General features: G+C 43.3%; 1 protein-coding gene and 1 long non-coding RNA gene across 2 annotated transcripts; one reads left to right on the top strand and one right to left on the bottom strand.

The window, feature by feature from the left end:
• The first annotated feature begins 9357 nt into the window (after window positions 1-9357).
• Window positions 9358-11103, top strand: LOC138674261 (uncharacterized). Its single transcript, XM_069762143.1, has 2 exons — window positions 9358-9795; window positions 10275-11103. The coding sequence occupies exons 1-2, from the start codon at window positions 9448-9450 to the stop codon at window positions 11073-11075; spliced, it is 1149 nt and encodes a 382-aa protein (XP_069618244.1). The 5' UTR covers window positions 9358-9447; the 3' UTR covers window positions 11076-11103.
• A 475-nt stretch (window positions 11104-11578) lies between these two features.
• LOC138674260 (uncharacterized) lies at window positions 11579-12752 on the bottom strand. The gene is made up of 4 exons (XR_011320559.1): window positions 12351-12752; window positions 12009-12095; window positions 11786-11926; window positions 11579-11709 (listed from the first exon to the last, which is right to left on the bottom strand). It is a non-coding gene; the product is annotated as an uncharacterized lncRNA (long non-coding RNA).

The raw sequence follows: 12752 nt of genomic DNA, 5'->3' as shown, positions 1-12752 counted from the left end.
GCTGGACAGAGATGGGGCAGAGTGCTGGACAGAGATGGGGCAGAGTGCTGGACAGAGATGGGGCAGAGTGCTGGACAGAGATGGGGCAGAGTGCTGGACAGAGATGGGGCAGAGTGCTGGACAGAGATGGGGCAGAGTGCTGGACAGAGATGGGGCAGAGTGCTGGACAGAGATGGGGCAGAGTGCTGGACAGAGATGGGGCAGAGTGCTGGACACAGATGGGGCAGAGTGCTGGACACAGATGGGGCAGGATTGGAAACAGATGGGGCAGAGTGCTAGACACAGATGGGACAGGATTGGACACAGATGGGGCAGAGTGCTGGACACAGATGGGGCAGGATTGGAAAAAGATGGGGCAGAGTGCTGGACACAGATGGGGCAGAGTGCTGGACACAGATGGGGCAGAGTGCTGGACACAGATGGGGCAGGATTGGAAACATGGGGCAGAGTGCTGGACACAGATGGGGCAGGATTGGACACAGATGGGGCAGAGTGCTGGACACAGATGGGGCAGGATTGGAAACAGATGGGGCAGAGTGCTGGACACAGATGGGGCAGAGTGCTGGACACAGATGGGGCAGAGTGCTGGACACAGATGGGGCAGGATTGGAAACAGATGGGGCAGAATGGAGACAGATGGGGCAGGATTGGAGACAGATGGGGCAGGATGGATACGATGGAGACAGATGGGGCAGGATGGGGAGATCATATGGGGCAGGATGGGAGAACATATGGCTGATGCCAGGAATGAGACACACGGGGGCTAGGATGGCGAATATTACCATAGGAGCTAATTAAGGGATATTATTATTGCAGTGATGCATTTATTTTATTTTTTGAGTATACTGTTTTAAATGGGGGGGCGGTCCTGTTACTGTGTAGAGTGATACTGTGTTGCGTTCTTCATGTGGTGTAATGTAAAGGCTGGGAAAATTAAGTAATGTGTTCTACAAGCAGAACTCGAGATAACTGTGTTATTTCCTGCAGAGACGAGTCCAGGCTGGATGAAGTGATGGCGGTCTGTGCTGGATGAAAGATGAAGGACTTCACCTAGAGACGTCACTGGTGAGTCAGCGTTACCTATACACTGACACTATACACTGTATACTATATACAGAGGTCCTGTGTACAATGTCACCAGTGATCACTGTATTACCTATACATTATATACAGAGCTCCTGTGTACAATGTCACCGGTGATCACTGTATTACCTCTACACAGACACTGCATACTAAGAACAGATCTCCTGTGTATAATGGCACTGATGGTGATAGTATTGTGGGTTTTTTTTTTATTACTGATCAGTATTGTAGTATTCAGTCATTGGTGGTAATATGCGGTCTGGTCATGGTGTAGCGGTATTTGTTCCTTGTATTTTATATTATTCGATCACTGTGGTGGTAATATGTGGTCTGGTCATAGTGCTGTGGTATTTGTTCCTTGTATGTGATATTATTGGTCATTTTAAAAATTGAAAAATAAATAAAAATATACCTAAATTGTATTGCATATTTTAACAAATATTTAATAGGTTACAGCAGAGTAGGGCCCGACCAAAAGTGTCTACCGTGTTATGGTGGCGGCTTAAAAAATCTTTTGGCCAAAACAAAAGCTGCCGGCTATATGTGTGATCTGGTGATGGGAACTGTCAATGTGTGATAGGTGAGAAGTGGAGATTTTCCAAGAGAGAGCGGTGGGACTGTGGACAGTTCGAGGGGTGGAGCCTGGAGGCGGGGCAGGGGTGGAGCCTGGGCGGAGTTTCAAGGGGGCCCCGAAAATTTTGCCAGTATGGGGCCCCGAAATTTCTAGTGGCAGCCCTGCGTCTACTGCTAATAAAAGATGCACTGATGTGCCACGTTTTGGGGTTGGTTACAATTTGTGGTTATCCACAAAAAATATTAAAATTTTGGTCCCCTCCGCTAAGCTAGGCCCCAATTTCTTTGGTTCAAATAAATCAACTGAGTTCGTAACCTTATTTTTTAAATTCCCCCCTTGCATCGAGATACAAAACATATTTGATAAATCCCAGCTCAAAATATACTGTTCACCTGCACACTAAGTTGGTAATCTGCCTCTATTGGTTGCAGACAGTCTAGAACCTGATACTTAGGTGATTCTAGATTTCCAGGTGTTGAGGGGGTTCTTGCAAATACCTTGAAAACTGGTAATGTTGCAGACCTTTAGAAATCTCTTGCTTGGCATCTAATAACATCAACTCTGATAATCTTATCAAAAAATTCAACCTGTCTTTTCCTTTTAAGCCTACCCACTAAGGGCACAGAGGCCCTTCATAGGAGGTGGGTACTGTAACATATGTGTCAGTGCCTGCTCCCACTGTCTCTGCTTCTGTTACCTTTGGCACAGGCAACATGGAATGACAGCATGCTGGTCTTGTGTAATTCTTTTTAAGTTTTGGTACTTTCCTAGCCAGTAGCTTGGTAGTTAACGTTCTGTCTTTGGTTTCCTGCTGTTAACCCTTCTGGATATTTAAGTTCCTGAATTCTCATTCCTCATTGACAGGTATGGTTGTTCTAGACTGGGTTATTTGCCTCCATCCTACTAATAGTTTCCTGCTGTTGACCTCAGCCTGAATTCTGACCATCCACCTGCCTGATGTTTCTGCTCCTGTTCTGCATCTCCTAGTTTGCCAGCCAACTCCATTGGCCAATCTACCATGTACATTGCAAACATTGCAACTATCTATAGAAGTTATTGACTCTTTTATTGCTTTGTCTCCCTATCTCTATTGCTAAGCTAAATGATGTTCTCTCACTCTCACTATCCAGATATACCCTCAAATGGCTGCTGTGTTCATTGTCTGGGCTTGTATACAGGCTTTGATAAACCCTTCTAATTGGAAGTGCTGTACCATGTGATGTGATAGTTGCAGGGCAGCTGTAATACGGAGGTCATGTGAACCTTTTCTGGCTGATGCAGTCTTCTGCAGCGAGGAAAATTATTGATGCCTTTTTTTGGCAATCCGTTTGAAACTAATGACAAATTGTTAGAATTTGCCAGGTTCAGTTAATTCATAAAGATTCAACACAAATTCAATTTGCATTGAATTGATTTGCTCATCTCTACTAGGAATAAATAGCCTATTTTATTTTTCTCTATTATAAATTAGGGACAACTTTAGGTCGTAGCAAAATAGATAGAATTGTTATAGTGATATCATTCTGAGCTGTACAAGGTAAATGTGCATTGTATCGCATGAATGTTACATTTCTAAGATCTTACCGTTTAGTGATGTCTTTAGGTGGCCTGCGCCGTAATTTACATTTAATTACATAAAGCTAGATTATCCCATACATTCTGGCAAAACATATGCTAAACCTGTGTACAACAATTAAAACAAAAGCTGTAATTGTGCATCAGTTAACATGCCACAACCCCCCTGAGACCACTGAGAGGGACTGTGAAGTCCTACAGCTTCCAGTTCTCATGTCTCAGGTTATTCATGGCACAGTCAGTGCACTTGGATATATTGATTTATATTGATTTTTCTCTGTAATGAGACAAAGCTGGGTGAGATCTCATGTCCTATTACAGACACATAGCCCAGGCAGTCTGCCTAACCTCTGTCTCACCTCATGCTGTTCAGTCTGTTGCAGATGCTTTGACCACTTTCAACACTGTCATTGGAGAGTACATCTAAAGGCCAATAATATTGCATCAGGCTGGGTTCACTCATACATTTTCATTTTTAATATCCAATGTATGAAACTATACCAGTTTATATTGAATCTTCATTGATTCAAATTGGTATAAGCCAATGTAATTATCGTATAAAGGTAAATAGAATGTGGCCAGCCAACTAAAGGTACCTTCACACATAACGATATTGTTAACGATATCGTTGCTATTTGTGACGTAGCAACGATATCGTTAATGAAATCGTTATGTGTGACAGCGACCAACGATCAGGCCCCTGCTGGGAGATCGTTGGTCGCTGAATAAAGTCCAGAACTTTATTTCGTCGCTGGACTCCTGCTGACATCGCCCTTGAGAAAGGCAATAGCCGAAACGTGCGTCGGGGGGGGGACAGGGGTGAAGTGCCAGTCCACGCCGGGATTCTTTCTACACTGACTGGTATGTATATTAGTTTTACTCATTGTGTATGTGCTTTTTTATACAATCCTCTGGACCTGTGTGTTTAATGCAGGTTTTTGAACTTTATTTACTTGCACAGTCACTTTGATTTTTCTGTGATACCTGTCTCGGTTACAATGTGGATATATTTATACTGTAGGCACCTGTCCCCTGCTCATGTAGGTGCGTGCTGAGTACAGCACAGGGATTATTTCCCCCTGTCGTTTTTAAACCTGGAATTATCATTAATAAAGTTTGTTCTACATATTTATCTGGACTTTATGCTGCTTCCTTTCTATTGGTTTTTGTCTAAACCCAATTGAGCATCTCTGGAGAGACCTGAAAATGGCTGTTCACCAATGTTCACCATCCAACCTGAGGGAACTGGAGAGGATCTGCAAGGAAGAATGGCAGAGGATCCCTAAATCCATGTGTGAACAACTTGTTGCATCATTCCCAAGAAGACTCATGGCTGTACTAGCTCAAAAGGGTGCATCTACTCAATACTGAGCAAAGGGTCTGAATACTTATGACCATGTGATATTTCAGTTTTTCTTTTTAATAAATTTGCAAAAATTTCTACTTTTCTGGGGGGGGGGGGGTTCAGTCAAGATGGGGTGCAGCGTGTATATTAATGAGAAAACAAGGAACTTTTTTGAAATTACCAAATGGCTGTAATAAAACAAAGAGTGAGAAATTTAAAGGGGTAGGAAGACTTTCCGTACCCACTGTATAGCGAATACTAGATAAACCTGCTAAACTGACACTTCTTACGTATATTTGCCTAACGATAGACTACGTTCATGTGATCTACATGAGTTGTGACAGTACTTCTTGCATAGGTAAAAAGCAAAGATAAAACATAATGTGACTTTAGCCACTGCACTATAAAATGCTGCATACTCAGTTGTGCTCTATTTGCCCTAATTCACTGCTATAACCCTGATATTCCAATCATCATTACTCCAGCACTGCTACATCAGCCACTGCTGATACAACTCTGTAATCCCAGTCATTAGTCTTTCAGCATTACAACATCAACTACAGCCCAAATATTTTAGTCATTGCTGCTAGAGCTCTGCCCCTTCAATCATTCCTGTTCCAACTGTGCTACACCAGTTTGGCAACTCTTTTTCAGCCAGTCGCATGTTCAACACCACTTTGCCATCCTGCTTCACCAAAGACACCTGTTCATTCGGATCAATGGCTTCAAGAATCCATCTCACCAGTAGATGCTATGTTGCTAAAAATTGGTTTAAAAAATAATAAAGCTCCAAGTTATACAGGATAGTTATGATTATCATGATAAATAATAATAGCGAGCTGTACTTGTCAGAGGCTGTAGAGGTGAACTGAGGCGAAGCAAGGACTTTACCTCAGGTGGCACTCTTCTCTAGATGAGCATTTTTGACTTACGAACAGTTCACCACTGAGATTTTACATTTCTAATTTAGAGAGGCGACACCATTTCTATTTTCTACCAGCTCTGCACTATTATATTTAGTGACGACCTTTTTTTTCATTTATCACTGTAAGCCTGTCTATATTTGGATTTGGATTTTATTTTTAAAGGGGTTTTCCAAAAATTGCAAGTTCATGATTGCTGGATGTCCAAAACCTGTGGTCCTCAGAAATGTAGAAAATAGGATTCAAGATGGCTTGGACTGGAGTCACCTGTGCTCAACCTCAACTACATTTATTATCAATGGAACTGGCAAAAATAGCCAAGTGCTATACGTTACCCTCTCCGGGAGTCCCAAAGACTGAATGTGTAGCGCGGTGCGGGGTGTAAGCCACGGGCAAGGCACTCGTCTTCTCCTGTTATGCCCCATTGCTCTCCATGAGAGACTTAATGGGATGTGTGAGTTGGTGCTGTGTGGGCCTTGTACCTGTGCTAGCTGGTCAGGACCGTAGGTTCCACAGTACAATAAAGGAGACTTCTGTTCCAAAACACAGTCTTTATTGAATAGTAACTTGGTAAGGGTTAACCACTAGGGAAAGGGGGTACAACGTCTTATGAACGTTTCTTCTGCAGCATAAAGCATTCTCATACAGACAGTATCCTTCCAGTATTATAGTTAGGTCCATCCCATTTAGGGTTACGTTGATGTGGTGGTATGGCGTTTTCATTTTTTTAATCAAAATTATGTTACCTAAGTATGCTATATTATTATCATGCACTTTTGCTGTTTATTTATTCACTGCAGGGTATTTACTTATTATGGCTTTGTCTTTGTTTTTTTTTCTGTTTAGAGACCAGTATGAACGTGCACTTGAATGCTGCCTGCACACCAGTTTGTATCCCAGTTAATTTCTTTATGATTTTTCAGTCTGTTTGCATCATGGGCATATAAAGGTGTGGCCTGCCTTTTCTTTGACATTATATTGATGTTGTTCCTCATGGCTGTGTGTCTACTAAATTGGCACCGTGAAATAGTGCAATGGCTTTTGCGGTTTTTTTTCAAACATATGTTAACTATTTACTGTATATTATTTTCATACACTATTGCTGTTTATTGTATTTACTATAGGGTATTTACTTAATCACCTAAGGCTGGTTTCACATTTGCGTTTTTTGCCGCTGCGTTTTTGCGCAAAAAAACGCACGCGTTTTTTTCCCTATACTTAACATTAAAAACGCATGCTTTTTTGCATGCGTTTTGACGCGTTTTGACGACGCATGCGTCGTTTCTATGCATGCGTTTTGTTGCAGAAATGCAACATGTAGTAATTTCTAGCGGCGTTTTTTTGCCGCAAAAAAACGTATTGCTGTCTATGTAAACACATGCAAGGGTTAGGGTTAAGATCCCCAGGGTTTGGGTTAGGGTTAGGGTTAGGATCCCTAAGGGTTTGGTTTAGGGTTAGGGTTAGGGTTAGGATCCCTTAGGGTTTGGGTTAGGGTTAGGGTTAGGATCCCTTGGGGTTTGGGTTAGGGTTAGGGTTAGGGTCCCTAGGGTTTGGGTTAGGGTTAGGGTTAGGATCCCTTAGGGTTTGGGTTAGGGTTAGGGTTAGAGTTAGGATCCCTTAGGGTTTGGGTTAGGGTTTGGGTTAGGGTTAGGATCCCTTAGGGTTAGGGTTAGGGTTAGGATCCCTTAGTGTTTGGGTTAGGGTTAGGGTTAGGATCCCTTAGGGTTAGGGTTAGGGTTAGGATCCCTAGGGTTACTAGGGATCCTAACCCTAACCCTAACCCTAGCTATTTCTGTTTATAGTGGGTTTTATTGTTGATTTCGATGATTGGCAGCTGTCACACACTTCTCATCATGCGTTTCAAAAACGCAAACGCAGGAAAAAACGCATGTAAATGCGTCAAAACGCCACGTTTGTATTAAAACATGCAAAAACGCATGCGTCTAAAAAACGCAGCGTTTAATCGCGTTTACATGCGCTTTTTCACCAAATGCGTTTGCGTTTAAAACACTGCGTTTTTAAATGCAAATGTGAAACCAGCCTCAGTCTGACTTACATATAGAAATAGCCGAAACGAAGAGATCCAGAATACAATAAAATTATACAATGCTTTATTATTAAATAATAAAAAATTGCAACAATACAGTATAATGCAAAATAATACAAAAGCGCCCTAACCAAAGGTGGTACGCTGAGAAACTATATTTAATTTTAAAGACCCACATCGAGATCAAGTATATTTCATGTGGTAAGTATACTAGTCTACACTATCTGCCTCAATACAGGCTACCTTAGTATGCATAGGTACATTAAATATATACATATATAAACAGAAGCAAAGACCAGATAAATAGCTACCTTGCAGTGAATACAGCGTTCCACCTCACCACAACGCACGTTTTGCAACCAACTTCTTCCGGTTGCATTGTATAATTTTATTGTATTCTGGATCTCTTTATTTCAACTATTTCTATATGTAAGTCCGACTAAGGTGATTATGTATTGTGAAGTGCCAGTAGTATGGTTTGGACATTGGTGAAACTAGGGTATTTAATTATTACCTGTTTTAGTTTTTTTTTTCTGTTCAGGGGTCATTGTGAATGTGCACTTACATGCTGCATGCACACCAGTTTGTATCCCAGTTCATTTGTTTAGTTTTTTTCAGTATCCTTCCTCTCCAGTCTACTCCAGGGTCAGTGAAGCAGACTGTTTTGCTTGTTGTCACAGTCCTGATCAACAGGTCTCCGTACTTGCTCAGCAGTTCTGAGTCCTATTTCTCCCACTACTGGCGACCTGGATGATCTACTGCTTGGCCCCTCAACAAGTCCTACATACTCAGTTCTTTTTAGTTCCTTTATGTTCAGCGTTTTGCAGTCTCAGGGTTTCTCGAGCCACACCATCTCATTCACGGACCCCTTTTCTGGAAGGCCACTCTGTCTTCTCGATCACTTTAGGATCTCACTATTCCTTGTCTCAGTCTTCTCTTGCTATGAATGACCCCTAGACAGCACTGCTAACTTTACACTCTAAACTCCAACTAACTGTGTACAGGAAGCAGTCACTTGCCCTAACATTAATCCCCTCCTACTATGAGCTTGCCCAAACATTAAATCTTACCTTACTCTTAGTGTACCGTCACACAGTGCAATTTTGATCGCTACGACGGCACGATTTGTGACGTTCGAGCGATATAGGTACGATATCGCAGCGTGTGACACGCTCCTGCGATCAGGGACCCCGCTGTGAATCGTACGTCGTAGCACATCGTTTGAAACTTTCTTTCGTCGTCCAGTGTCCCGCTGTGGCGGCATGATCGCATGGTGTGACAAAGGTGTGCACGATATTGTATACGATGTAAAGGGCGGAGGAGCTGGCTACGTAGGAGCGCTGAATTCTCCACCTCCCGTGTGCTGAGTGGGCGGTACAATACTGTGCGCTCATTCGACAAAGGACTATTGTTCCCAGCGGATAAAACCGGAGCTCTCGAGCGCGCTATTCATTTCTCTCTGTAGCACGTGCTGTGAACAGAACTCCTAAATTCGCTGGATTCCCTGGACTTTTAACTACTAGACTTTTACCGCAAAAGGTATGTATAACGCTACAGCGTAGCATATGTTGCGCTTCAATGGGGATAAACGCTGGAGTGTGGTTGATTGTTCCTTTGAGTAGGGTAGGCTTGAGAACCTCAGGTACACAGCTGTTGCGTGGCCCAATTAATTAATCATTTTACAGATCGAGATGGTTGACTGCCCCATTTAATACCAGTAGTAACATATATAGTTATTAGATCAACAGAACATTGTTTTGTAAGCACGTGTATTTATTGTACGTTTGTTTTCTTTTTAGGAACTATGCTCACTTCCGATGAGAGTTCTGTTGTTGCTGCTGCCCTGGTGTTTGAGGCAGCACGTCTCCAAGAGGAGAGACGTCCTAAACGAAAACATCGCATGTGGACCCGGAGCTGGCTGCAGAAAAGATCCACATTGTCACACATGGGTCTCATAAGAGAGTTACGTGACAATAACCCTCAAGATTTCCGAAACTACCTTCGGATGTCCGAGGAATCCTTCAAAATAATACTGTCTGCTGTTACGCCACTCATACAAAGGTGTGATACGCCGATGCGTGCAGCCGTGCCCGTGGAGGAAAGGTTGGCGGTGACACTGCGCTTCCTGGCAACAGGAAGGTCTCTTCAGGATTTGCAGTTTTCCGCAGCTGTTTCCAGACCTTTCCTGAGCGTTGTGATTCCGGAGACATGCGAGGCCATTGTGCAGAGCTTAAGGCATTATATGGAGGTACTACTATATTTTTTTGGCTGCTGTGTTATGTCGATATATTATACTAGCTATTGAACCCGTTCTACGCCCTGATGGTGAGCATTTCTATAGGTATGTGTTCTACATCCTATCATGTGCTGCTCCCATCCTGCGCCCCCATTCTGACATGTGCTGCTGTGATCCTGCGCCTCCATTCTGACATGTGCTGCTACCATTTTGCGGCTCCATTCTGATATGTGCTGCTCCAACCCTGCGCCACCCTTTTTTATTTGCTGCTCCCAACGTAATTTTATTGATTATATTATTTAGATATATTGTTTAGCACCCCCTCTGAGTCACCGAAGCCATCTGAAAAAATGGCTGCCTGCATACTCTGGGTTGTTGACTTTGTTATACTAATCCATACTGCGCCTCAATCACTGTAGGATGTCCACATGAGAGTGTATGTGCATAATATATTTGACCTAATTTGTACATGTTTCCTTCTCATCTTGCAGTTTCCCAAGACGGCGGATGACTGGAAGAGGATTGCTTCCGATTTTGATGAGCTGTGGCAGTTTCCAAACTGCGGTGGTGCATTAGATGGAAAGCATGTGCGCATCACGCAACCAGCCAACTCTGGATCCTTTTTTTTCAACTACAAAGGATATTTCAGTGTGATCCTCATGGCCCTTGTCAATGCAAACTATGAGTTTGTCGATGTGGATGTTGGCATGAATGGTCGAGTCTCCGACGGTGGTGTTTTTGAACACACTTCATTTGGGGAAAGCTTGAGGAACAATGAACTGCTGTTGCCACTAAATGAAGACACAAAAGCAAACCTAAATTTTGTCTTCATCGCTGACGAAGCTTTCCCTCTTCATCCACATTTGCTGAAGCCATTTGCACAGAGAACACTCACACCGGAGCGCAGAATCTTTAATTACCGGTTGTCGAGGGCCCGTCGTGTGGTTGAAAATGCCTTTGGGATTATGGCAAATCGGTTTAGAGTGTTCCACACAGCTATCAACTTGAAGCTGCCGTCTATAGACTTTGTGGTTTTGGCATGCTGTGTGCTCCATAATTTCCTGAGACGTCATGATACGAGCTCCTATTCTCCTCCTTCGTTTATTGATGCAGTGGACGCAAGAACCGGAGATATTGTGCCCGGGGAATGGCGTACACAACCTGATAATTTTACAGCTCTTCAAGCTCTTGGATCTGGCAGACAGGCAGACGATGCAAGGGACTGTCGCGAAAAATACTGTCAGTACTTTAATGGTTCTGGAGCTGTACCCTGGCAGGATCGCGCCGTATAAAAAAATTTTTTTGTTTGCTTTGCTGTCATATAAACCTCTCTAAATAACTTTAAATGTGATGCCTATAAAATGGTGCTGTTAACCCTTATAGCTTGGTAAACATTAAAGAAATAATGCGAAGATTTTTGGTTTTTTTGGAACACTTTCTTGGTTTTAAATTATTTTACAACAAAATATAACATAACCAAAAAAAAAAAAAAATGTATCTCCTTCCACGGCCCAAGAGGTGTCGCAGCGTCACGCCCTGCTGCTCTACCTGATTCTGGAGGAGCGCTGCTGTCTACTGCAGGAGCGCTGCTGTCCGCTCCAGGCGCAATTGTCTCGCCAGGAGCTCTCTTACGGTGGGCGGTTCTGTGGATAGAAGAGGTTGGAGAACCAACGTTGATTCCACTGAAAATACATCTCGACCTCTGGGGCAGGACCAAATTTTCTGTGTTGTAAATTTCTATTTGGTCTGGCACCACAGGGCGATGTAAATTTTATTAAATTTTACAGTTTTAGTTGTCTATGGTGACATCCAGCAGAAAACCACTCGCATTATCTTGATACTTACGGAGAAGGGACGCCGGTTCCTCATTGCCAGAACCAGAGCTGCTAATGTCCCATCCCAGCGATCTGGCCTCTGCTGCAGCAGCTAAAAGGAAATTATAACAGATCTGGTTAACTATGGAACACGCCGTTGGGAAGCGCTCACTGTTTTGGTCACTTACGTATGTTAGCTTCTGGGGAGAATGCCGCCGACCCGGGGGAGGAAGAGGAGTGTCGAAAGGGAGGTGTTGAGGGTGGTGTAGGGGTGCGAGGCCGTCTGCTGTCTGGTGGTGGCGTGGTAGGCCGCTGGGTCATTACTGCGTCTGTAATGTATTCAAATATTTCCGCTACCCTCTTATGTCCCGTATGCAGTTGGAAAACTGTAATCTATGATTGTTAACTTACGTGACGTCACGGACTGTGGGCTCCCGCTGGTGGTGGATGCTGTGGTGCTGCTGGCAATGGCAGGTACCTGTTGCCGCCGCTGTCTCTCTACACAGAAAGTTAACAAACGCAATCTTTAAAAACACATGTAGAGTGCTGCAGATCAAAGCTAACAATATACTGAAACATAAAATTTATATCACACTTCACAGGGGTGCGAGGGTGCATGGTCGCAACAGATGGTGGAGGCGTGGTAGGCCGCTGGGTCATTACTGCGTCTGTAATGTCTTCAAATATTTCAGCTACCCTGTTATGTCCCGTGTGATGTTAAAAAAAAAAATAAATAAATGATTGTGAACTTACGTGATGTCCCGGACTGTGGGCTCCCACTGGTGTCTGAAGATGGGGTACTGGTGGCAATGGTGGGTCTGACTTGCCGCCGCTGTCTCTCTACACCTAAAGTAAAGAATCACAATGTTTACACACAAATGTTGAGTGCTGCAGATCAAAGCTTACAATATACTGAAACATAAAATAGAGATCACACTTTACAGGGGTGCGATACTCAGACATGTATGTGGGCTCTGGTGTTCAATGGTCTTCCTGTCTTTGGAAAACGTATTATTTCATCAGTAGGCCAACCTCCTCCGTTAATATTTATGGGAAATTGAGAAAGTAAAAATTATGGACATCTTAATAATTTAAAGATGGTGGTTGAGATTAGGGAACCCGACAAGTTTTCTCACGGACAACGCATATTCTGCT

Source organism: Ranitomeya imitator, chromosome 4 (genome assembly GCF_032444005.1).
Source record: "Ranitomeya imitator isolate aRanImi1 chromosome 4, aRanImi1.pri, whole genome shotgun sequence".
In the NCBI taxonomy this organism is placed as follows: domain Eukaryota; kingdom Metazoa; phylum Chordata; class Amphibia; order Anura; family Dendrobatidae; genus Ranitomeya; species Ranitomeya imitator.
This window is presented reverse-complemented; position numbering and strand designations above follow the sequence as displayed.